General features: G+C 48.7%; 1 protein-coding gene across 1 annotated transcript in view; it reads right to left on the minus strand.

Moving 5' to 3' along the window:
* Window positions 1–289: 289 nt before the first annotated feature.
* LOC137332195 (programmed cell death protein 4-like) overlaps window positions 290–26,392 on the minus strand; it is a 36,145-nt gene continuing 10,042 nt past the window's right edge. The window contains exons 4-11 of the mRNA XM_067995892.1: window positions 26,172–26,285; window positions 23,549–23,770; window positions 21,074–21,171; window positions 13,253–13,364; window positions 11,568–11,675; window positions 10,312–10,422; window positions 6,515–6,654; window positions 290–850 (exon numbers count right to left, since the gene is read on the minus strand). Of these exons, the coding sequence (XP_067851993.1) occupies window positions 790–850; window positions 6,515–6,654; window positions 10,312–10,422; window positions 11,568–11,675; window positions 13,253–13,364; window positions 21,074–21,171; window positions 23,549–23,770; window positions 26,172–26,285 (966 nt within the window). The 3' untranslated portion in view covers window positions 290–789. The remainder of the gene's footprint in view (window positions 851–6,514; window positions 6,655–10,311; window positions 10,423–11,567; window positions 11,676–13,252; window positions 13,365–21,073; window positions 21,172–23,548; window positions 23,771–26,171; window positions 26,286–26,392) is intronic.

Genomic DNA, 26,392 nt, shown 5'->3' on the forward strand with positions numbered 1-26,392 from the left:
TTCCCTCAACCGATATTCTTAAAAACAGATTATCTGATCATTATCGCATTGCTGTTTGTGGGGCCTTGCTGTGCACAAATTGGCTGCCACGTTTCCTATGTTACAACAGTGACTACACTTCAAAAACACTGTAAAGCACTTTGGAATGTCCTGAGGTTGTGAAAAGTGCTGTGCTTGGCTCTGTAGGTCCATGTGTTAATTCACCTCTGACCCCGGGCACAGGCCCCGTAGGCCCAAGTGTCAATCCATCTCTGACCTGTTTGGATTCAAATAAAACAGCAGACTCTAGTACTGAAATGTAAAGCTTTATTTTCAAGAGCTCATACAGAATTTAAACTCCCCAAACTGCAATTACACAGTTGACTCTTCTATACTGCAGTGTGCCACATGCCCAGAGTAAAAATCCCCCAAAAAAGGGTTGTCATTTTTTTTTAAATGAAGCTAATTTTGAACAGGAAACATTTCAAATCTTCACATTCCTGCAGGCCTCAGCTCTAAATTGAATTCTCGAGTACGGACTCCCCAAGACCTGAGATGAGATCAAAATGGAGCAGGAGTCACGCTCCCTTTGAGTTCAAAAGCACATTTTGAGCAACAATTTGCCATTATTAAAACCACGACAGGAAGGCAGCCCAATTAATTGGAACCGTGACAGGATTCCTTCCCGCCCAACTCATTCTTAACCATTCCCCTTTATTTTTCAGAACCCAAAAGCGACTCTTGCTGCGACTGAGATTTGGTGAACGTTCCCTCCGCTCAGGCACGTCCTTTCCGGCTTTCGAGGGTCTCTTACTGGGCTGCCCCTGCGACGCAGTTACTCCCGTCCTCACTCGCTGAGCGCCTGGCTTCACTGGGGGGGGGGGGGCGGGGGGGAGAGGGAAAGAAAACTGAATTTAAAAAGAAACGATGCAACACACAGTCGGCACACAGAAAATAATGCGCTGCATCAATAACGACTTATATCACACCTTTAACCTAGTAAAAACATCCCAAGGCACTTCACAGGAGCGTTATCAGACAGAATTTGACACCGAGCCACATTCCAGTTACCTTGCACGCTCACTGCTAGCTGCCCCTCAGCAGCTCCGCCAACTGTAACACAGGCACCTCCCCATTAATAATCGGTCAAATCAATAGACATGTTATAGATTGAAATAAAAGTTACAGTCACTGCGGCCACAATGGGCGAGTCCGTTTACATACCCACCTCTCTCTCCTCTTTTCCAGAGAAGGGAGCCCTAGCCTGTTCAGTCTTTCCTGATAGCTGCCCCCTCTCAGATCTATTGTCATCCTTGTGAAACTTTTTGTCCACTTTCTCCACTGTTGCTCCAGCTGAACGACAGTCCCTTGGGGTGAGGTACCTGAAGGGTCCCTGCGGAGCCCTGCTCCAAGACAGGAGGCGAAAAGGCAACAAAAGAAAATCTCCTGTAGCTTCTGTTGCTATGCAACTTTGAATGAAGCAGTCTAACACCTTGCCGAGGATTCGCTGGCTGCTGAAACGTTCATCCATGCTGCTGTTACCTCTAGATTCGACTATTCCAATGGTCTCCTGGCCGGCCTCCCATCTTCCACCTTCCATAAACTTGAGCTCATCCAAAACTCTGCTGCCCATATTCTAACTAACACCAAGTCCCATTCACCCATCACCCCTGTGCTCGCTGACCTACATTGGCTCCCGCCTTGATTTTAAAATTCTCACCTTTGTGTTCAAATCCCTCCATGGCCCTGCCCCTCCCTATCTCTGTAACCTCCTCCAGCTCCCTAACCCACCGAGATCTCTGCGCTCCTCCAATTCTGGCCTCATATGTACCCCTGATTTTAATCACTCCACCACTGGCGGCCGTGCCTTCAGCTACCTAGGCCTTAAGTTCTGGAATTCCCTCCCTGAACCTCTCTGCTTCTCTATCTCTCTTTCCTTCTTTAAGACACTCCATAAAACCTACCTCTTTGATCAAGTTTTTGGTCACCTGTCCTAATATCTCCTTATGTGGCTCGGTGTCAAATTTTTGTCTGATAACGCTCCTGTGAAGCACCTCGGGATGTTTTACTACATTAAAGGAGCTATATAAATGCAAGCTGTTGTTAACGCATCGGTTAAAATAGAGGACAATGGAATTTCAAATGAGGATTTTAGACTTTCACACCCCAATATCACACACGGGGAGGAGGCCTGCAAAGATTTTGTTTTGGGGCCCATTATATTTTACTCGACAGTATATCCTTCCTGAGGTGCGGTGCCCAGAATTGGACACAGTACTCCTGATGGAGTGTGACCAAGGCTCTGTACAACTGTGGCATAACCTCCTCCCCTTTGTATTCCAGCCTCCTTGAGATAAAGACCAATATTCCATTAGCCTTTTTGATTGCTTGTTGTACCTGTGCACTATCAATTAACAATTTGTGTGCTTGGACACTTCAATCCCTTTGTTCCTCCACAGCTCCAAGTGATATGATACCAAATATCTACTAAAATGTGTGACAATCGCCAAAAGCAAAAATAAATGAACGAATGAAACTGGCACATTTCTGGTCCCCATATTAAAATGGAGGCAATGGAGAAGGTGCAAAAAAGACTAACATGGGTGATACCAGAATTGAGAGGATATATTTATCAGGAAAGACTCTGGGGCTCTTTTTTCTAGAAAAGAAAAGACTGAAGGGTGCCCTGATAGAGGTCTTTAAGATTATGAAAGGGTTCGATCGGGTAGACGTAGAGAAGATGTTTCCACTTGTGGGGGAGACCAGAACTAGGGGTCATAAATATAAGATGGTGACTAATAAATCCAATAGGGAATTCAGGAGAAACTCCTTTACCCAGAGAGTGGTTAGAATGTAGAACTCACTACCACAAGGAGTAGTTGAGGCGAATAGCATAGATGCATTTGAGGGGAAGCTAGATAAGTACATGAGGGAGAAAGGAATAGAAGGATATGCTGATAGGGTGAGATGAAGTAAGATGGATGGAGGCTTGTGTGGAGTATAAAAACCGGCACAGATCAGTTGGGCCGAATGGCCTGTTTCTGGGCTGTAAACTCTATGTAATTCTATATAACCGTGAACGCTGTCAGTGTGGCAAGCCAAGCTCGACCCCATCCTCACAACACGTGCTCAAGTACATGCACCTTCCCGGAGGGAATTTCCAAGTAGCACTCAGGCCAACCTTGGTGCCTCAGGTGAGAGCAGCTAACCTAGCAAGGACTGGGAATCAAAGCCAAGAACCTAGAAAATTTCAGTTCAGTTCGAGGTGCATCAATTCTCTTAAGACACAGGAGCAGTAAGACATAGGGTAAGGCCTTTATGAGTTTGAAATATTCCTCGATCTCACACTTTGCTCCTAAGTTGCCCAACCTACAACAACAACAACTACTTGCATTTATATAGCGCCTTTAACATATTAAAACGTCCCAAGGCGCTTCACAGGAGCGTTATCAATCAAAAATTTCACACCAAGCCACATAAGGAGATATTAGGACAGGTGACAGTCAAAGAGGTAGGTTTTAAGGAGCGTCTTAAAGGAGAAGAGAGAGGCGGAGAGGTTTAGGGAGGGAGTTCCAGAGCTTAGGGCCTAGGCAGCTGAAGGCACGGCCGCCAATGGTGGAGTGATTAAAATCGGGAATGTGCAAGAGGCAAGAATTGGAGGAGTGCAGAGATCTCGGAGGATTGTAGGGCTGGAGGAGGTTACAGAGATAGGGAGGGGCGAGGCCATGGAGGGATTTGAAATCAAGGATGGGAATTTTAATATCAAGGCTTTGCCAGCCCGGGAGCCAATGTAGGTGAGCGAGCACAGGGGTGATGGGTGAACGGGACATGGTGTGAGTTAGGATGAGCTCAAGTTTACGGAGGGTGGAAGATGGGAGGCCGGCCAGGACAGCATTGGAATAGTCAAGTCGAGAGGTAACAAAGGCACGGATGAGGGTTTCAGCAGCAGGTGAGCTGAAACAGGGGCGGAGACGGGTGTTGTTACTGAGGTGGAAGTAGGCGGTCTTGCTGATGGAGCGGATATGGAGTCGGAAGCTTATCTCAGGGTCAAATAGGAGGCCAAGGTTGCGAACGGTCTGGTTCAGCCTCAGACAGTGGCCAGGGAGAGGGATGGAGTCGGTGGCCAGGGAACGGAGCTTGTGGCGGGGACCAAAGACAATGGCTTTGGTCTTCCCAATATTTAGTTGGAGGAAATTTCTGCTCATCCAGTATTGGAAGTCGGACAAGCAGTGGGACAAATCAGAGACAGTGGAGGGGTCGAGGGAGGTGGTGGTGAGGTAGAGCTGGGATTCGGCAGCGTACATGTGGAACCTGATGTGTTTTCGGATGATGTCGCCGAGGGGCAGCATGTAGATGAGAAATAGGAGGGGGCCAAGGATAGATCCTTGAGGGACTCCAGAGGTAATGGTGCGGGAGCAGGAAGAGAAGCCATTGCAGGTAATTTTCTGGCTATGACTGGATAGATGGGAATGGAACCAGGCGAAGGCAGTCCCACACCAAAATCCGGCATCAGCTGGTTGAGACTGGGATGCCTCAGGACAGAATGCATCTCATTCACTATGTGTGTTGTTTCAATCTGCACAAGAATTCTCCAATACCGGAATTATATGTTCCTCAAATGACAGGAACTCCAATACCTACTTCCAGGGTAGCCAGCACAGAATCAGAAACATTCCGGATTCTGGCAAGCAATCAAACAGAGCTAAAGGCTAATGGGATGCTGGCCTTTATCTCAAGGGGAGTAAGTTATGCTTCAGTTGCACAGAGCTCTGGTTAGACCCCATCTGGAGTACTGCATTCAGTTCTGGGCACTGCACCTCAGGAAGGATATACTGGCCTTGGAGGGGGTGCAGCGCAGGTTCACCAGAATGATACCAGGGCTAAAAGGGTTAAATTGCGAGGACAGAATGCATAAACTTGGCTTGTATTCCACTGAGTATGGAAGATTGAGGGGTGATCTGATCCAGGTGTCTAAACTGTTAAAAGGATTTGACAGTGGAGATACGGAGAAACTATTTCCTCTGGTAGGGGAAGCGAGGACGAGGGGGTTATAATCTTAAAATTAGAGCCAGGCCATTCAGGAGGGAAATCAGGAAGAACTTCTTCACACAAAGGGTAGTGGAAATCTGGAACTCTCTCCCTCAAAAAGCTGTGGATGCTGGAGGTCAGTTGGAGCTTTCAAGACTGAGATCGATAGATTTTTGTTAGGTAAGGGAGTCGAGGGATGTGGAGCAAAGACGGGTAAATGGGGTTGAGGTGCAGATCAGCTCTGATCTAATTGAATGGCGGAACAGGCTCGAGGGGCTGAATGGCCTACTCTTGTTCCTATGATAACTGACGTATGAACTATGCAGCGGAAGGTTACATCTCACACTGAAGAGCAGCCAGGCAGTCGGCGGGTGATTACGAGCGTGAAATAACCTCCGACCTCCCGAACACATTAGCTAGATCACAAGACGAGGGCTCACCAATTTACAGACCTTAATACAAGGGAGTCAGAACAGGGAACGACGTCGATAATGGTCATTATCCCTCTCCTCCTGAAGGCATACACTCACTCTGAGGAATGGTTCCTCGACCAAGGGGGCCATTCTTCCTGTGCCGATGCATGTCGGCTGGCTATTTGACTGTGGAAGGCATCGCCACCAAGCCCAATCAGGTCCTCATCCAACATCCAGCAGTTATGGTAAACATTTATAAAACACTGGTTAGGCCTCAGCTAGAGTAATGTGTCCAATTCTGGGCACCACACTTTAGGATGGATGTCAAAGCCTTGGAGAGGATGCAGAGGAGATTTGATAGAATGATACCAGTGATGAGGGACTTTAGTGATGTGGAGAGACTGGAGAAGCTGGAATTGTTCTCCTTCGAGCAGAGACAGTTAAGGGGAGATTTAATAGAGGTGTTCAAAATTATGAGGGGTTTTGATGGAGTAGATGGGGAGAAACTGTTTCCATTGGCAGGAGGGTCGGTAACCAGAGGACACAGATTTAAGATAACTGGCAAAAAGGCCAGGGGGGAGATGAGGAGAATTTTTTTTACACATCGAGTTGTTATGATCTGGAATGAACTGCCTGAAAGGGCGGTGGAAGCAGATTCAATAATAGCTTTCAAAAAGTAATTGGATAAATACTTGAAAAGGAAAAATTTGCAGGGCTATGGGGAAAGCGCGGGGGAGTGGGACTAATTGGATAGCTCTTTCAAAGAGCCGGCACAGACACGATGGGCTGAATGGCCTCCTTTTGTGCTGTACAATTCTATGAATATCCATGCACTTCCCAGAAGAAGTCAATGGAGAAGCAATCAGGAGTAGGAATCCCAAATGATTTTTCTTCACTCTAGCCCAGACTTAGTAAAACCAATAGCATTCCCTTCAGTGCCACCCAGGCTATCAATTCACTCAGGAGATTGGGGACTGAAGTTTTGACCTTCCTGGTCTACATGGTTCAGACACACACCGAAAAGCCTATTTAATGGCATAGAATTCCTCAAGTCCCGGCTCCCTTCTTAACAATCGAACATTTTCATATCCTACCGTTTAGGGCACTGATCTTGGAGTGCTTTGGTGATGACCCCTTGCTGATGACAATGGTCCACAAAACCCTTCAGAGTGCTGTAAGAGTTTGGCACGTCTAGACTGATGTCCGGCATAGCATCAAACACCCGCATGAATCCCTGCGGAAGACAAAAATGGGGGGGGTGGGGGGAGGAAGATGGCACCTTTAGTAAGTCAAGGATAGAGTGCGTGTCGGGCGAGGGGAGACACAGTGGGACAGACAAAGCAGTCAATCAAACAGACCCAGCTATTGTTTGGAGACAAGTAATAAAGGGTTAAGGTAAGAACATAAGAAATAGGTGCAGGAGTAGGCCATACGGCCCCTCGAGCCTGCTCCGCCATTCAATCAGATCATGGCTGATCTTCGACCTCAACTCCACTTTCCCGCCCGATCCCCATATCCCTTGATTCCCCTAGAGTCCAAAAATCTATCGATCTCAGCCTTGAATATACTCAATGACTCAGCATCCACAGCCCTCTGGGGTAGAGAATTCCAAAGATTCACAACCCTCTGAGTGAAGAAATTCCTCCTCATCTCAGTCCTAAGTGGCCAACCCCATACCCTGAGACTATGCCCCCTAGTTCTAGACTCTCCAGCCAGGGGAAACAAACTCTCAGCATCTACCCTGTCGAGCCCCCTCATAATCTTATATGTTTCAATGAGATCACCTCTCATTCTTCGAAACTCCAGAGAGTATAGGCCCATTCTACTCAATCTCTCCTCATAGGACAACCCTCTCATCTCAAGAATTAATCTAGGAAACCTTCGTTGCACCGCCTCTAAGGCAAGTATATTCCTCCTTAGATAAGGAGACCAAAACTGTATGCAGTACTCCAGATGAGGTCTCACCAAAGCCCTGTACAATTGTAGTAAGACTTCCCTACTCTTGTACTCCAACCCCTTTGCAATAAAGGATTACGTGGTACAGCTGGGCTCAGAGAAGTGCGAGCTTCATGTTAACAGTCCTGACCCTGAGGGCTCTGGACAATTAGCTTGGCTACACTTTGCCCACTCTACAATTGAACAAGGTGGGGCATTATTTTTTAAAAAGGTCAGATCTCTCACAAGATGAGCTCATGCACACACAGAAGTGAAATGTCCCAATCTTGCATTTGCACAGTTCCACTCCTGGCTACCCGTTTCCTGCAAGCTCACAGTCTGTGAAGATTGAGTAATGTTTGAGGAGTGGGCAGTTTGCAGCCTGGTTTTTAAATCATCGGATAGCTTACCCATTGTCCAGTTGGGCGATGATCAGGTTTTAATTGGGTCTCTCTCTCTCTCAATGCCCATGGCAAAAGAACAATTGTGTCGAGGAGAGCAGTGTCCTCCCCTCCGCCCCTCAATGCCAAAGCCCAGCCCTGACTAAACAAAACCTTCAAACCAGCAGGGCACCCAACCTTCGCACGCTCCCTCCCGATAGTCCTTCAGTCAGCAAATATAGATAGAAAACAGTTTGGATTTTCTGCTTCTCAAATAATTTCAACAACCACAACTTGCATTTATATAGCGCCTTTAACGTAGTAAAACATCCCAAGGCGCTTCATAGGAGTGTAATCAGACAAAATTTGACACTGAGCCACATAAGGAGATATTAGGACAGGTGACCAAAAAGCTTGGTCAAAGAGATAGATTTTAAGGAGCGTATAAAGGAAGAGAGAGAGGTAGAGAGACGGAGAGGTTTAGGGAGGGAATTCCACAGCTCAGGATCTAGGCAGCTGAAGGCACGGCTTTTTTTTTTATTCGTTCATGGGATGTGGGCGTCGCTGGCAAGGCCGGCATTTATTGCCCATCCCTAATTGCCCTTGAGAAGGTGGTGGTGAGCCGCCTTCTTGAACCACTGCAGTGTGGTGTGGTGAAGGTTCTCCCACAGTGCTGTTAGGAAGGGAGTTCCAGGATTTTGACCCAGCGACGATGAAGGAACGGTGATATATTTCCAAGTCGGGATGGTGTGTGACTTGGAGGGGAACGTGCAGGTGGTGTTGTTCCCATGTGCCTGCTGCTCTTGTCCTTCTAGGTGGTAGAGGTCACGGGTTTGGGAGGTGCTGTCGAAGAAGCCTTGGCGAGTTGCTGCAGTGCATCCTGTAGATGGTACACACTGCAGCCACTGTGTGCCGGTGGTGAAGGGAGTGAATGTTTAGGGTGGTGGATGGGGTACCAATCAAGTGGGCTGCTTTCTCCTGGCTGGTGTCGAGCTTCTTGAGTGTTGTTTGAGCTGCACTCATCCAGGCAAGTGGAGAGTATTCCATCACACTCCTGACTTGTGCCTTGTAGATGGTGGAAAGGCTTTGGGGAGTCAGGAGGTGAGTCACTCGCTGCAGAATACCCAGCCTCTGACCTGCTCTTGTAGCCACAGTATTTATATGGCTGGTCCAGTTAAGTTTCTGGTCAGTGGTGACCCCCAGGATGTTGATGGTGGAGGATTCGGCGATGGTAATGCCGTTGAATGTCAAGGGAGAGTGGTTAGACTCTCTTGTTGGAGATGGTCATTGCCTGGCACGAATGTTACTTGCCACTTATCAGCCCAAGCCTGGATGTTGTCCAGGTCTTGCTGCATGCGGGCTCAGACTGCTTCATTATTTGAGGGGTTGCGAATGGAACTGAACACTGTGCAATCATCAGCGAACAACTGCCCTGAGGAACTCCTGCAGCAATGTCCTGGGGCTGAGATGATTGGCCTCCAACAACCACTACCATCTTCCTTTGTGCTAGGTATGACTCCAGCCACTGGAGAGTTTTCCCCCTGATTCCTATTGACTTCAATTTTACTAGGGCTCCAATGGTGGAGCGATTAAAATCGGGGATGCACAAGAGGCAAGAATTGGAGGAGCGCAGAGATCCCGGAGGGTTGTAGGGCTGGAGGAGGTTACAGAGATAGGGAGGGGCGAGGCCATGGAGAGATTAGAACACTAGGATGAGAATTTAAAATTTTAATAGGCACATTTTTGACAAATGACTGGCAGAGTACTTTGACGTACATGGATTATAAAGGACGAATGCACCAAACAGGCTGTTGTCCCCAGGGTTGGTTGTTCTGCCTGCCACCCAGGGAAAGGCACATGGCCCCAGGGGAAAAGAACTCTCTCCCTTTCCACTACTCGACTGCTCAGCTATTTTTTCCAACGAGCCTGGTCAGATCATGGGACTCATTTTGGCTTCAGTGGAAAGTCACCCTGCTTGTCTACCAGGGTTTGCAATTTGAAGGACTGAAGGTATCATCAGGGATGGCAGGCAGGAGCAAAAAGGAGATGACAAGGTTATATGGAGAGTCTGGAAACTGCGACTGTTCTCCTTAGAGTCAGAGAAGGTTATGGGGAGATTTCAAAATTATATGGGGTTTTGATAAAGTAGATAGGGAGAAACTGTTTCCACTGGCAGGAGGGTCAGTAATCAGGACACAGATTTAAAATAATTGGCAAAAAACCCAGGGGGGAGATTTTTCTGCAGCGAGTTGTTATGATCTGGAATGCACTGCCTGAAAGGGTGATGGAAGCAGATTCAATAATAACTTTCAAAAGGGAATTGGATAAATACTTGAAAAGAAAAATTTGCAGGGCTATGGGGAAAGATCAGGGGAGTGGGACTAATTGGATAGCTCTTTCAAAGAGCAAGCACAGGCACGATGGGCTGAATGGCCTCCTTCTGAGCTGTATCATTCTATGATTCTCTGACAAGGTGATGGAACCAATGAAAGTCGGAATATGTTTGAATGTCTCTTCAGATTTTTCAGTTTGTCCCTTCACTTTGTAAAGTGCTGTCGTGGATACAACAAACTCACCCGATTCATCTGGTCGAGAGTTACAAACCCAGACTCCCAGAAACTCTTCAGGAGTTTTACAATCAGGTCAGACGCATCACCACTGGTCGATTCAAGAACCATCACCACGGCCTGCAGAACAGAAGTATTAAACGATACGGTCAATGAGGTCACGGCAACACGGAGACACGGGGAAACGACACGGAGACACGGGGAAACGACACGGAGACACGGGGAAACAACACGGAGACACAGGGAAAGACACGGAGACACAGGGAAACGACACGGAGACACAGGGAACAACACGGAGACACGGAAAGACACGGAGACACAGGGAAATGACACGGAGACACAGGGAAACGACACGGAGACACAGGGAAATGACACGGAGACACAGGGAAACGACACGGAGACACGGGGAAATGACACGGAGACACGGGGAAACGACACGGAGACACAGGGAAATGACACGGAGACACAGGGAACAACACGGAGACACAGGGAAACGACACGGAGACACAGGGAAACGACACGGAGACACAGGGAAACGACACGGAGACACAGGGAAACGACACGGAGACACAGGGAACAACACGGAGACACAGGGAAACGACACGGAGACACAGGGAAATGACACGGAGACACGGGGAAACGACACGGAGACACGGGGAAACGACACGGAGACACGGGGAAACGACACGGAGACACAGGGAGACGACACGAAGACACAGGGAAACGACACGGAGACACAGGGAACAACGCGGAGACACGGGGAACGGCGCGGAGACACTGGAAACAGCGCGGAGACACGGGGAAACGACACGGAGACACGGGGAACCGACACGGAGACACTGGGAAACGACACAGAGACACAGGCAGCCAGTGAGTGACTGAATCGCTGTAGCATCAGCAGTGAGCCCCCATTCATGTATAACGTCAGTGTCACAAAATGAACTTCATGGTCCAGAAACAGACAGTTAACAAAATATTGAGAGATTCAATCAATGGCTCCTCTTCCCGAACAAACCCAGGTGACGGGCTGCGTGTAGCTCCTGTTGTCCCTGAGCCGACCGACTTTTTCGAAGATGTCAGCGCACACACACACAGAAAGACGCTGGATCCCAGTAGCAAAGCGACAGACAGTCAGGACTACCCACAATCGTAATATGACCGGGGGGTGCGGATGAACCTGCGATTTATGTGCATCAGCGGATCAAGAAATGGTGGGTGGGTGGGTGGGAAGGGAAGACCGGCCGGCGAGACATGGAGTAACGTACCTCATAGACCAGCTCGTGGTGGAAGTGGGGAACCTCCAGGTTCTGCAGGCAGAGCTCGGCTTCAGCTGCATCTGTAGACAGCAAGTATTCCTTCAGCAACAGATTCATCTGGTGAAGAGTTCAAAGGGTTACTGTTGGCTAACTAACTGCTCCACCTCCTTCCGTTAGTCAGTGAGCGTAGCAGCGCTTCCATGAAACAGTACATGCTTCAATCAAAGAAAGAAAGAGCTTGTATTTATATAGCGCCTTTCACAATCTCAGGACGTCCCAAAACACTTTACAGCCAATAAAGTATTTTTGAAGTGCAGTCACTGTTGTAATGTAGGAAACGAGACAGCCAATTTGCGCACAGCAAGATCCAACAAACAGCAACGTGATAATGACCAAATCATCTTTTTTTAGTGATGTCTGTTGAAGAATAACTATTGGCCAAGACACCAGGGAGAACTCCCCCGCTCTTCTTTGAAATAGTGCACTGGGATCTTTTACACCCACCCGAGAGGGCAGACGGGGCCTCAGTTTAACGTCTCATCCAAAAGACGGCACCTCCGACAGTGCAGCACTCCCTCACTGGAGTGTCAGCCTAGATTTTGTGCTCAAGTCTCTGGAGCGGGATTTAAACCTACAACTTTTTGGATGAGACCTTAAACCGAGGCCCCGTCTGCCCTTTCAGGTGGACGTAAAAGATCCCACAGCACTATTTCAAAGAAGAGCAGGGGAGTCCGCCCTGGTATCCTGACCAATATTTATCCCGCAACAAACACCTCAAAATCAGATTACCTGGTCATTATCACACCGGTGTTTACAGTGCACAAAATGGCTGCCATGTTTGCCTATATTACGTGGAGATGCCGGTGATGGACTGGGGTTGACAATTGTAAACAATTTTACAACACCAAGTTATAGTCCAGCAATTTTATTTTAAATTCACAAGCTTTCGGAGGCTTCCCCCTTCCTCCAACACCGTTCACCTGAGGAAGGAGGAAGCCTCCGAAAGCTTGTGGATTTAAAATAAAATTGCTGGACTATAACTTGGTGTTGTAAAATTGTTTACAATTGCCTATATTACAACAGCGATGTCCGACGAAAGTACTTCATTGGTTGTAAAGCGCTTTGGGACGTCCTGAGGAGGTGAAAGGTGCTATTTTAAATGTGAGGTCTTTCGTTCCAGTGGCATCACAAAGGCTGGCTTTAAGGAGTTACTGGACACAATAGGTCATCCTGTAAACACTACAAATGGTCTGTTTCTCCCTTAATGCTGCCCTACAAATGGTCCCATATTGGAGTTACCAGATCAGTGCAGAGGCAGACAATAACTGCAGCGAGAAAGTCTAGAACGGGAATAAACTCACCCCCCACTCCAGGCATGAAAATTCAAACACCTAGAGGCCGATTCGGAGTGCTCCTCACTTGCCATTAATGAGGCGGTAACGGTCTCAAAATTCGTGGGGGGGGGGTGGGTGGGAGAGCACCTCTTTGCTGCCGGAACAGGTGGCTGGCCAAAAGTCAAAATCCACCACATGAATTCACCCCCGCCCCGCTCCCCACCCAATGCCCAGCAACCAACCGTCCCAATTTACCCACCTCCAACGGCAGGACAGGTTCAAACAATCCCGGCCCTCCTCCCTGCTCCCCCGCCCCCCCCAATCGCTCGCAGACCCCCCCCCCCCCATCTCCCAGCCTACCTCTTTGACGAGCTGCTTCACGGGTCTCAGGCCCCCTCCGACCCCCCAGACATTGTCCAAGCGCACTCCTCGCTTCATGCTCAGGAGCACTGCGGCCCTGTCCAGCGCCACGCTGTCGGGGGAAACAGAGGTCAGAGGTCAGCACCGGGGGAGGGGGGCACAATCAGTACTTCTAGCTTCCCAGTTATCAGAATGATAGTTGTGCAAAGTGTGTGTGGGGGGGGGGGGGCGGGGGAAACAGCAACAAGCCACTTAGAATCATAGAGCACAGAAGGAGGCCATTCGGCCCATCGTGCCTGTGCCGGCTCTTTGAAAGATCTATCCAATTAGTCCCACTCCCCTGCTCTTTCCCCATAGCCCTGTAAATTTCTCCCATCCAATTCCATTTTGAAAGTTATTATTGAATCTGCTTCCCTGTCATAAAAACTCGCTGCGTAAAAAAATTTCTCCTCAGAACTCTTGTTCTTTTGCCAATTAACTTAAAGCTGTCTCCTCTGGTTACTGACCCTCCTGCCAGTGGATACAATTTCTCCCTATCTTATCTATTAAATCCCTTGGATAATTCTGAACACCTCTATTAAATCTCCCCTTAACCTTTTTTTTGCTCTAAGGAGAACTATCCCAGCTTCTCCAGTCTCTCTACATAACTGAAGTCCCTCATCCCCGGTAAATCTCCTCTGCACCTTCTCCATGGCCCAAACATCTTTCCTAAAGTGTGGTGCCCAGAATTGGACACATTACTCCAGCTGAGGCCTAACCAGTGATTTATAAACCACTTACTGAAAGCATGCTCTTGTAATGGGCTCGCTGCACCGATTTAATACACAGTACTGAACTGAACCGAGGTATTGATGTAATTCCAGCCGCCCCCTTGTCTCCTAAAGATTTACGCTCATCTACAGTTCCACAGGTGCCGTGTCCCCTTAGCCCCTCGGCCGAAAGCCCGTGTTTCATGTTTTTGAGTGTTGGCTGGCTATTCAGCTGTAGGGAGGCATCACAGTCAAGCGTCTAGTGCTGGCCCGACATCACTGGCTAAGAATCAGTAGCAGGAAAGCCCAGGTGGTTTTCTTTCCCCACTTCTCAGCAAGCCCGGCAAGGCCTGGGAATGGAGGCCGGGCCCCTCTGTCTTGTACGGCTCTTGACTTCTGGGCCCGTGCATCTACTCGTGGGTAAAGGATGCGGATTGAGGAGGGGAGAGAAGGCCCCAGGATTTTTGGAGCATAGTGAGAAATCAAGCTGTCAACCGGGGAGCCTTCCTGTCCACTGTTTTGAAGGGGAGGCAAACCCTGATGGTGAGGCCTAGCTTGGGCTGACTGTCGCGATGGTGATCAGAACCCTGGCCAATCCAAGCCCCCGAGAACAATTTCCACACAGTATTCTCACTGTCGGATATTGCAAATTCTCTGCTTCACTCCTTACTGGTGTGCCCAAGTGACCACTCTTCAGGCGAGCCTACAGAATGAGTGCCGATGGACTATTCAACTGTGGAGTACTTCACAATTGAGCCCTATCCTTTTCTTTCCCGGAGGGTGGGGAGGGGGCGGGGGGGAAGTACTGGAGAGGGATCATTTTGTCAACCCTGGGCAATTCTTCCCCAGGGGGAGGCGCTGATGCAGCTCGGACCCAGGACCTTCTGGTTAGCATGGGGTGGGGCCATTCTTTGTGTTTTAAGCAATGACTGCAGGAGAGCACGGACCTTCTTTGAGATTGCGGCTTAGCTCACCACTGTGAAAAGGGAAATGTTTTTCTTGTAGTTTCACATGTGGGGCCTCAGTCTGCACTCACCAGTTGGACACCAAGTGCCCAATCCCAACGAGCTACATGGGCTACAAAGTGCTGAACACTTTTAAAGCTATGAACTGCTAACAAGTGGGGAGGGAGTTCCTTTGTCTGCCATTTTACTGGAGGCAAAAAGGCCGTTAAATGTTTGTTTCCATCACCTCACCATTGGCGGCCGTGCCTTCAGCTGCCTAGGTCCTAAACTCTGGAATTCCCTCCCTAAACCTCTCCACCTCTCTACCTCTCTCCCCTCCTTTAAACTCTCTTTAAAACCTACCTCTTTGACTAAGCTTTTGGTCACCTGTCCTAATATCTCCTAATGTGGCTCGGTGTCAAATTTTGTTTGATAATCGCTCCTGTGAAGCACCTTGGGATGTTTTACGTTAAAGGCACTATATAAATGCAAGTTGTTGTTGTTAAACCATCGATTAAGATAGAGGACCACGGAATTTCAAACGAGGACCTTAAACTTTCAGACCCTAAGAACGCACACCAGGAGGAGGCCTGCGAGGGTTTGAATTGGGGCCCACTACATTTTACTTGACAATGTATCCTTCCTGAGATGCGGTGCCCAGAACTGGACACAGTTCTCCTGATGGGGTCTGACCAAGGTTCTGTACAACTGAAGCATCACCTCCTCCTCCTGAGATAAAGGCCAACATTCCATTAGCCTTTTTGATTACTTTTTGTGCATGTGCACTAGCTTTAAGATTTGCGTACATGGAAACCTAAACCCCTTTGCTCGTCCACAGCTCCTAGTCTCTCACCATCTGGTTCACTAATGTCCTTTAGGGAAGGAAACGTGCCGTCCTTACCCGGTCTGGCCTATATGTGACTCCAGACCCACAGCAATGTGGTTGATTCTTAATTGCCCTCTGAAATGGCCTAGCAAGCCACTCAGTTGTAAAATCTCGCTACAAAAAGTCATAATAAGAATAAAACCGGACGGACCACCCGGCATCGGACCACTAGGCACCAGACACGACAACGGCAAAACACCAAGCCCAGTCGACCCTGCAAGGTCCTCCTTACTAACATCTGGGGACTTGTGCCAAAATTGGGAGAGCTGTCCCACAGACTAGTCAATCAACAGCCTGACATAGTCATACTCATAGAATCATACCTTTCAGCCAACGTCCCAGACTCTTCCATCACCATGCCTGGGTATGTCCTGTCCCACCGGCAGGACAGACCCACCAGAGGTGGTGGTACAGTGATATACAGTCAGGAGGGAGTGGCCCTGGGAGTCCTCAACATTGACTGCGGACCTTATGAAATCTCAGGGCATCAGGTCAAACATGGGCAAGGAAACCTCCTGCTGATTACCACCTACCGCCCTCCCTCAGCTGATGAATCAGACCTCCTCCATGTTGAGCTCCATTTGGAGGAAGCACTGAGGGTAGCAAGGGCACAGAATGTACTCTGGGTGGGGGACTTCAATGTCCATCACCAAGAGTGGCTCGGTAGCACCACAACTGACCGAGCTGGCCGAGTCCTGAAGGACTATAACAAGGGGACATAGATTCAAGGTAAAAGGCGGGAGGTTTAGAGGGGATTTGAGAAAGAACTTTTTCACCCAGAGGGTGGTTGGAGTCTGGAACTCACTGCCTGAAAGGGTTGTGGAGGCAGGAACCCTCACATCATTCAAGAAGCATTTGGATGAGCACTTGAAATGCCATAGCATACAAGGCTATGGGATTAGAGTAGACAGGGCTTGATGGCCGGCGCGGACACGATGGGCCGAAGGGCCTCTATCCGTGCTGTATAACTCTATGACTCTCTATGACTCTATGACTTAACTGCCAGACTGGGCCTGCGGCAGGTGGTGAGTGAACCAACACGAGGGAAAAACTTACTTGACCTCATCCTCACCAATCTACCTATCACAGATGCATCTGTCCATGCCAGTATTGGTAGGAGTGACCACCGCACAGTCCTTGTGGAGACGAAGTCCCGTATTCACATTGAGGACACCATCCAACGTGTTGTGTGGCACTACCATCGTGCTAAATGGGATAGATTCAGAACAGATCTAGCAGCTCAAACCTGGGCATCCATGAGGCGCTGTGGGCCATCAGCAGCAGCAAAATTGTATTCCAGCACAATCTGTAACCTCATGGCCCGGCATATTCCTCACTCTACCATTACCAACAAGCCAGGGGATCAACCCTGGTTCAATGAGGAGTGTAGAAGAGCATGCCAGGAGCAGCACCAGGCGTACCTAAAAATGAGGTGCCAACCTGGTGAAGCTACAACACAGGACTACATGCATGCTAAACAGCGGAAGCAACATGCTATAGACAGAGCAAAGCGATTCCACAACCAACGGATCAGATCAAAGCTCTGCAGTCCTGCCACATCCAATCGTGAATGGTGGTGGACAATTAAACAACTAATGGGAGGAGGAGGCTCTGTGAACATCCCCATCCTCAATGATGACAAAGTCCAGAACACGAGTGCAAAAGACAAGGCTGAAGCGTTTGCAACCATCTTCAGCCAGACGTGCCGAGTGGATGATCCATCTCAGCCTCCTCCCGATATTCCCACCATCACAGAAGCCAGTCTTCAGCCAATTCGATTCACTCCATGTGATATCAAGAAACGGCTGAATGCACTGGATACAGCAAAGGCTATGGGCCCCGACAACATCCCAGCTATAGTGCTGAAGACTTGTGCTCCAGAACTAGCCGTGCCTCTAGCCAAACTGTTCCAGTACAGCTACAACACTGGCATATACCTGACAATGTGGAAAATTGCCCAGGTATGTCCTGTCAACAAAAAGCAGGACAAATCCAATCCGGCCAATTACCGCCCCATCAGTCTACTCTCAATCATCAGCAAAGTGATGGTAGTGGTTGTTGGAGGCCAATCATCTCAGCCCCAGAACATTGCTGCACGAGTTCCTCGGGGCAGTGTCCTAGGCCCAACCACCTCCAGCTGCTTCATCAATGACCTTCCCTCCATCATAAGGTCAGAAATGGGGATGTTCGCTGATGATTGCACAGTGTTCATTCACAACCCCTCAGATAATGAAGCAGTCCGTGCCCGCATGCAGCAAGATCTGGACAACATCCAGGCTTGGGCTGATAAGTGGCAAGTAACATTCACGCCAGACAAGTGCCAGGCAATGACCATCTCCAACACGAGACAGTCTAACCACCTCCCCTTGACATTCAATGACATTGCCATCGCCGAATCCCCCACCATCAACATCCTGGGGGTCACCACTGACCAGAAACTTAACTAGACCAGCCATATAAATACTGTGGCAACAAGAACAGGTCAGAGGCCGAGTATTCTGCAGCGAGTGACTCACCTCCTGACTCCCCAAAGCCTTTCCAACATCTACAAGGCACAAGTCAGGAGTGCGATGGAATACTCTCCACTTGCCCGGATGAGTGCAGCTCCAACAACACTCAAGAAGCTCAACACCATCCAGGACAAAGCAGCCCGCTTGATTGGCACCCCATCCACCACCGTGAACATTCACTCCCTTCACCACCGGCGCACAGTGGCTGCAGTGTGTACCATCCACAGGATGCACTGCAGCAACTCGCCAAGGCTTCTTCGACAGCACCTCCCAAACCCGCGACCTCTACCACCTAGAAGGACAAGGGCAGCAGGTACATGGGAACAACACCACCTGCACGTTCCCCTCCAAGTCACACACCATCCCGACTTGGAAATATATCGCCGTTCCTTCATCGTCGCTGGGTCAAAATCCTGGAACTCCCTTCCTAACAGCACTGTGGGAGAACCTTCACCACACGGACTGCAGCAGTTCAAGAAGGCGGCTCACCACCACCTTCTCAAGGGCAATTAGGGATGGGCAATAAATGCTGGCCTTGCCAGCGACGCCCACACCCCATGAATAAAAAAATATTCCCATTTGTCTTTGTCAGATCCGAAATGGATGTTGTCACTTCCCCACATTGAATTCCATCTGCCACAGTTTTACCCTCGCACTTAGTCTATGTCACTTTGTAACTTGCTGCCCCCATTCACACAACTTACTGTGCCTCCTAACTTATTGTCATCTGCAACCTTTATTAATTAGGTCACCCCTCAATCTCTTATAATCGAGGGAATACAAGCCACGTTTATGAACCTGTCCTCATAATTTAATCCTTTAAGCCCCAGTATCATTCTGGTGAATCTGCATTGTACCCCCTCCAAGGCCGATATATCTTTCTTGAGGAACAGTGCCCAAAGTTGAAAGCAGTTCTCCAGATGGGCTGTGACCACAGCTTTTATACAACTATATTTTTTTACATAATTTCCACCCCTTTATATTCCAGCCCCCCTTGTGATAAAGGCCAACATTCTATCGGTCTTTTTGATTGCTTGTTGTACGTGTCTACTGGCTTTTAATGATATATATACATGGACCCCTAAATCTCTTTAGTCCTCTACAGTTCCTAGTGATGTGAATGATACCAAATACCTACTAAAGTGAACAAATGAAACTGGCTCAGTTCTGGTCTCCATATTACAAAAAGGATAAGCACTGGAGAAGGTACAAAAAAGATTTACAAGGATGATACCAGAACTGAGAGATTATAACTATTAGGAGAGATTGAGCAGGCTGGGGCTCTTTTCTCTAGAAAAGAGAAGGCTGAGGGGTGACCTGATCGAGGTCTTTAAAATTATGAAGGGGTTTAATAGGGTAGATGTAGAGAAGATGTTTCCATTTGCGGGGGAGACCAAAACTAGGGGCCATAAATATAAGATAGTCACCAATAAATCCAATAAGGAATTCAGGAGAAACTTCTTTACCCAGAGAGTGGTTAGAATGTGGAGCTCGCTATCACAGGGAGTGTGGAGGTGAATAGCTTAGATGCATTTAAGGGAAAGCTAGATAAACACATGAGAGAGAAAGGAATAGAAAGATATGTTGATAGGGTAAGATGAAGTAGGGAGGGAGGAGACTCATGTGGAGCATAAACACTGGCATGGACCAGTTGGGCCGAATGGCCTGTTTATGTGCTGTAAATTCTCTGTAAGTCTATGTAAATCTATGCAATGCTCTGCAATTCTATATAAATACATGGAAATCATAGACTTCCATGTATTTCTATGTAAATCTATATAATTGTGTTTTTCTATGTAATTCAAAAATGTAACTTTATGTAACTATGTAATTCTATATAATTATATGTATTTCTTTGCAATTCTACATAATTCTATTTCTATTTAACTCTGTAACTGTGTATTTCTATGCAATTCTCTGTAATTCTATATAATTCTCTGTAATTCTATATAATTCTCTGTAATTCTATATAATTCTATGGAACTCTGCGACCCTGGTACCCTCACAACATGCCGTGATGTTGTGGCCAGTGTTTGGGTGGTGGGGGATGTGTGGTGAAGCTGTGAGTGGATTTTCCGCACCGTCAGGGAGTCTGTCTCTCGGAGGTTCTGGGCTATCCCAGGAGTTGGGCCCTCCACAGGCCTCAGCGGGACTCACACCAGCCGCCGCGAGTCCCTCTGAGGCCTAGCAGAGGGCCCCAAACCCTTTGTGAGGATGGGTAATCGTACCCAAAGTGGGCCGCTGGCTCTCCTGGGAGCAGAGGACGAGATGAGGCCTTTGGTGGGCCTCGCTTGGCCTTCTTCTGCCACTGGGAGTGGGGGCGTGCTGCCATTCCAACCCTCCGCCCTATGGCTGGGAACAGGCCCCGCCCAGGCCTGCTCAAATAACACAGTCCCTGGGTTAGGAGTGGGGTCTCTGGCTGGAACCCGGGGCTGGTGACTGGGGCACACACTCCGGCCAAACTTCGAGATCCTCGTCTCCAAAGACACCATCACTTCTCCCCCCTCCGCCCTGAGAGCGGGAGTTACAGAAAGGGCTACTTGAGGGAGTGTTGGGAGCGAGGGAGGGAGGGAGGGGGAAGATGTCCATCTCTGTCCTACACAAGCACGCTTCCTCCAACACTACACCAATGTGGCCTTCTGGAATGACAAGAATGGGCAGGGATCTAACCGTCGCTGGAAGATTCCACAACGAGATCTTCCAGATCCTTCCGCCAGTCTGCCTGTGCTTACCGGGCCTGCTCACAATCAACCTTCCCTTTGTAGCTGTCCAGGAAACCAGCAGGTAGGACATGGTCAGCCATGGCACGGGCTACAAACTGGCCCAGCATCTGCACACAAACACAGCACATTAACACATCAATGAGCGCGAAGGAAAACGAAGGGGAAACGCAAAACGGTCCAGGTCCTCATTTTCTCCCTGGTTAAGGCTGGTAGATTCTCAGACCCACTGACCGAGTCAACTCCATTTTGATTGCACGGGCTTTTGAGATTTTTAACCAGTGGTTGGAGGGGTCACATTCTGCAATTCCTTGCACAAAGGAGCTGCCTGCCCGTAAAGCCAAGGCCACAGCTTCATGGCGACTGAACAAGCCTTAGTTCAGTTTTAGTCCACAGGATTGCAGGTGTTTTTGTTTGCCAGCGTTTTGTTGATGATTGAAATGGTCTTGCTGAACCTCGAAAACAACCAATTTCTTCTCCGCAAACCAATTCTTGGCCGGAGCCAAGTTCTTTGTTTGGTCCTGGTTAAAAGGTGTTGGCATTCAATTGGCTAGGAGAATGAAATGAATGCAGCACCACCAAAGAGGGATTAACTGGTCATTCAGCTCATTTGCTGTTTGTGGGATCCTTCTGTGCGTATATTGGCTGTTCCGTTTGCCTACAGAACGACAGTGAGTCCACTTGAAAAGTGACTCATTGGCGGTGAAGCAACTTGGGATGCCCAGAGGACGTGAATGGCGCCACATAAATGCAAGTTTTTTCTTTCTATTAAGTACAAGTCCCTTTTGAGGAGCAATGCAGTTGTCAGTATTGAACAGACCTAATAGGAACATAGGTAAAGGAGTAGGCCATTCAGTCCCTCGGGCCTGTTCTGCCATTCAGTGAGATCATGGCTGGTCTGTATCTTAACTCCATCTACCCGCCTTGGTTCCGTAACCGTTGCCTAACAAAAGTCTATCAATCTCAGTTTTGAAATATTCAATTGACCCCCAGCCTCAACAGCTTTTTTGGGGGAGAGAGTTTCAGATTTCCACTCCCCTTTATGTGAAGAAGTGTTTCCAGACATCACCCCTGAACTGCCTGGCTCCAATTTTAAGGTTATGCCCCCTTGTTCTGAACTCCCCCACCAGAGGAAATAGTTTCTCTCTATCTACCCTATCAAATCTTTCAATCATCTTAAACACCTCAATTAGGTCACCCCTTAATCGTCTATACACAAGGGAATACAAGCCTAGTCTATACAACCTGTCCTCATAATTTAATCCTTTTAGCCCCGGTATCATTTTGGTGAATCTGCGCTGCACCCCCTCCAAGGCTTATGTGTCCTTCCTGAGGTGCGGTGCCCAGAACTGAATGCAGTACTCTAAATGGGGTCTAACCAGAGCTTTATATAACTGTAACATGACTTCCACCCCTTTGTATTCCAGCCCTCTGAGATAAGGCCAACATTCCATTAGCTTTTTAAATTATTTGTTCTACCTCGGCCCAAGCATAGGCCGATCCCACAAGGAAGCAACAGAGGTGTCCAGGCTGCACCGTAAGCCTGACCAAGACCAAGAAATAGGTTCAGGAATGGGTCAAGGAGAAAAGATTAATATGACTTGCAGTACCACAGTCCCCACTACTTAAACACCCACGTTTTAATTGGGCAATTGCTTCAGTTGGCCAGAAAGCGCCAACCATCACCTGTTTGCGTTAAAGTCAATTCTGAAGTTGCCACTTGGAGCATGTTAAGTGCTCCGGGTATTTTGGGCAGGAAGGGCTCTGCTTACTCAGCAGTTTGCACCTCACTGATTACCTTGTGAACCCAATCCCCTCTAATCCCCTTTAAATGGCGTGGGGTTACAGTTTGCACTAAGCACTGACTGCAGCAGCTCATTCAACAGCAATCTACTAAAAAGAAAGAACTTGCATTTATATAGCGCCTTTCACGACCTCGGGATGTCTCAACGCGCTTCACAGCCAACAAGGTAATTTTGCCGTGTAGTCACTGTTGAAATGTAGGAAACGCAGCAGCCAACTTGCGCACAGCAAGATCCCACAAACAACAATTTGATAATGACCAGATATTCTGTTCTCGTGGTGTTGGGTGAGGGATAAATATTGGCCAGGGTACCGGAGAGAAATCCCCCGCTCTTCTTCGAATTAATGCCATGGGATCTTTTTACGTCCACCGAAGAGGTTTAATGTGGCATCCAAAAGATGCACTCTGACCGTGCAGCACTGGAGTGTCAGCCTAGATTTTGTGCTCAAGTCTCGGGAGTGGGACTTGAACCCACAGCCTTCTGACTCAGAGGCTGAACCACAGCCGACACACTTCTTCATTCTTGTTCAATAGTAGAGTGCTGTAATCGCTCCACCCCTTTAAACCGTCCAACGTGTTTAGCGGGCGTGATCACGAACACACCCACTACGTGCCATGGGAGCCGCATCAGGCTTCCTCTAACGGCGGATAAGCTGAGAGGAGGGTTGATCATCGCCACGTACCTGAGGAGCCTCGGGCGTGTCGAGGATGAGGTCCGGTAGATCGCGCAGCAGCTGGTCAAAGGCAGAGGCCACGTCGTTGACGGACAGCCGCTTCCCCGTGAGGTCGGCCAAGAGACGAGACATCAGCTCCCGGTGGCTTGCCTTGCCCTCCAAGGACATCGTCACAGACAAGAACGGGAGCTTGCTCTTCTTGGTGCCGAGGTTCAGCTGGTGCAGGAGGGTCTGCAAAGTGGTGAAACAGGGTCAAACAACGTCTCTTGTAGACCCACCAACAGCATCGACCAACTGCGACGTCCGTACCCATGGAATGTCCGCAAGGGCCTGGCTGTTTCCTACCCCTCCCTCCCCTCCCCGCCCGCCTCAATTCTCTCCTCGAGACGCCGACTCCTGTCGGGAGGCACTACTCGCTGGGAATCAGCAACCCCCCCCACCCACCCACTCCACCCCGTAATCTTAAACTGACTTACTGCAATTTGCTTTAAATTGTGTTTGGCGAAACTATTGAAGAATCAGGGAGAAACAAAACAGAAGCAAAGTGACCAAAAGCTCGGTCAAAGAGGTAGGTTTGAAGGAACGTCTTAAAGGAGGAGAGAGAGGTAGAGAGGCGGAGGTTTAGGGAGGGAATTCCAGAGCTTAGGGCCTAGGCAGCAGAAAGTACGGCCACCAATGGTGGGGCGATGAAAATCGGGGATGTGCAAGAGGCCAGAATTGGAGGAGCGCAGAGATCTCGGAGGGTTGTAGGGCTGGAGGAGGCTACATAGATGGGGAGGGGCGAGGACCATGGAGGGATTTGAAAACAAGGATGAGAATCGGTTGGACCGGGAGCCAATGTGGGTGAGCAAGCACAGGGGTGATGGGTGAACGGGACTTGGTGTGAGTTAGGATACGGGCAGCAGAGTTTTGGATATGGGTAAGATTGGCTACAGTGCCACTGATTGGCTGAGGGTGGATTATGTCCTGGTCATGTGGACACCGTATGGAGCTGGGGTTATATTAAGAACCGTGCCCACCCCCCCACCCCAATCTCCTTTAACCTGGAGTCACAAAGGAAAGTTGTCGTCCGACCTCACTCTCAATGCCAGAGCTAGGATCAGAAAACTGATCAAATCGGACAGTGAATCTGGGAACTTTCTGGTGTCTGCTGTGCATTTAACCTTCCGAGTGATCGGTAAATCCTTTCCGAGTCCAGTGGCATTAAAGAACTCCTCTTCCTTCCCACCCACCACCACCCCCCCCCACCACCACCACCACCACCCCAACCCCCCATCACAAAATCCAGAGCCTGTGGTGAGTGGCACAAGAGGTCCCGTCGGCAGAAAGCCCCGAGCAAAGAGCGGACACAAATACACTGTAGACTGTCACCTTCAGCTCCTTGCACAGGATGCCTCATCCCCAGGAAGTGCTTGAAGCCTGGGAATCCCCCTGCTGGTCCGCTCAACGAGGAAATGGGAAATGGGGTGAAATTTCTCCAAACTTTCTCGCCCTCTCTCCTGAAGGTGATGACCCATGCTGGAGGCCGTTTCTTCAGCCAATGACAGCCCTCCAGTATCCTGGCCCCTAGCCTTCATGTATAAGCCCAGGCTGCAAATGGCAGCAGGCTATTTGACTAGTCACGTACCAGTCGAACTCAATCCTGCTCTCATCTGAGGGTCCCACAAACTTCTACTTCCCAGCTGATCGGAGCGGGACCCCGCACTGATTTTCTTCGTCTGGGGGATGAAGGGGAAGCTGAATCAACACTTTAATTGCTCCCTAACTGAGATTAGCTAATGGGGTGAGAAGGGGTACGGCAGTGTAGTGGTTGTGTCACTGGGCTAGTAAACCAAAGGCCTGGACTAATAGTCCAGAGAACTTGAAATCATGGCACTTTGAGAATTTGAATTCAGTTCTTTAAAAACCTGGGACTAAAAAGAAATGACACCTGTAATAGTGAAGCTGTCGGATTGTCGTAAAAACCCAACTGGTTCATCAACGCCCTTTAGGGAAGGAAACCTGCCGTCCTTACCCAGTCTGGCCTATACGAGGCTCCAGTCCACGTCAGCGTTAACTGACCTCTGATACTAGCAAGCCACTCAGTTGTCTTCTCAGGGCAACAAGGGATGGGCAATAAATGCCGGCCTTGCCAGCAATGCCCACATTCCAAGAATGAATAAAATAAAAGCACAGACTGCGAATTAAACCTGGGACCATCTGCACTGTATGGCTCAGTAATACACCAGAAGGTACCTGTACCTGCTAGGTCAGCAAGGGGGCTAGACTTTAAACCTTAACTCTAGCCAAATGTTTAATGAGAATATATATGTTTATATTAAATGTTTTTGTATTATTAAAAATCTTGCATGTAGTGTGCATTCCTGTTTGAAAACCTTACTTCCTGTTGTCACAATTTTTGGTCACGCTTTTACGTCAACAATTACCATTCAGTTTTGGTATGTCAACAGTCACGGTGTAGTTGCGGGCTTTGGCCACTAGATGGCTCCGTGGAGCGAGTTTCTGAAGTCTCGCTCAGATTGATACCTAACCATCGCACACCCACCAACAATTCAGGACAGGGTTCCGTCAGCTTTGACTTGAGAGTCCTGATGGAGAGACATTATGGGACAGCAATGAGAATCTCACTTACAGCAACCTCCTTGGTATCTCCATGCTCAAAGTACTCCTGGATGATTGGCGTCACCGCTTTTTCAAACTCGCAGTCATCCAGTTCGGGAACGACCGTTTGGTAAACAGTCTCACCCTGCAACAAGCCAAACATCAGTCACTGCCAGACTTGGAGACTCATCACTTTCACAGCACACCAAATATGGAATTTGCCTAACTGTAGGAACAGAGGAACAAGAGTAG

Source organism: Heptranchias perlo, chromosome 14 (genome assembly GCF_035084215.1).
Source record: "Heptranchias perlo isolate sHepPer1 chromosome 14, sHepPer1.hap1, whole genome shotgun sequence".
NCBI classification, from domain to species: domain Eukaryota; kingdom Metazoa; phylum Chordata; class Chondrichthyes; order Hexanchiformes; family Hexanchidae; genus Heptranchias; species Heptranchias perlo.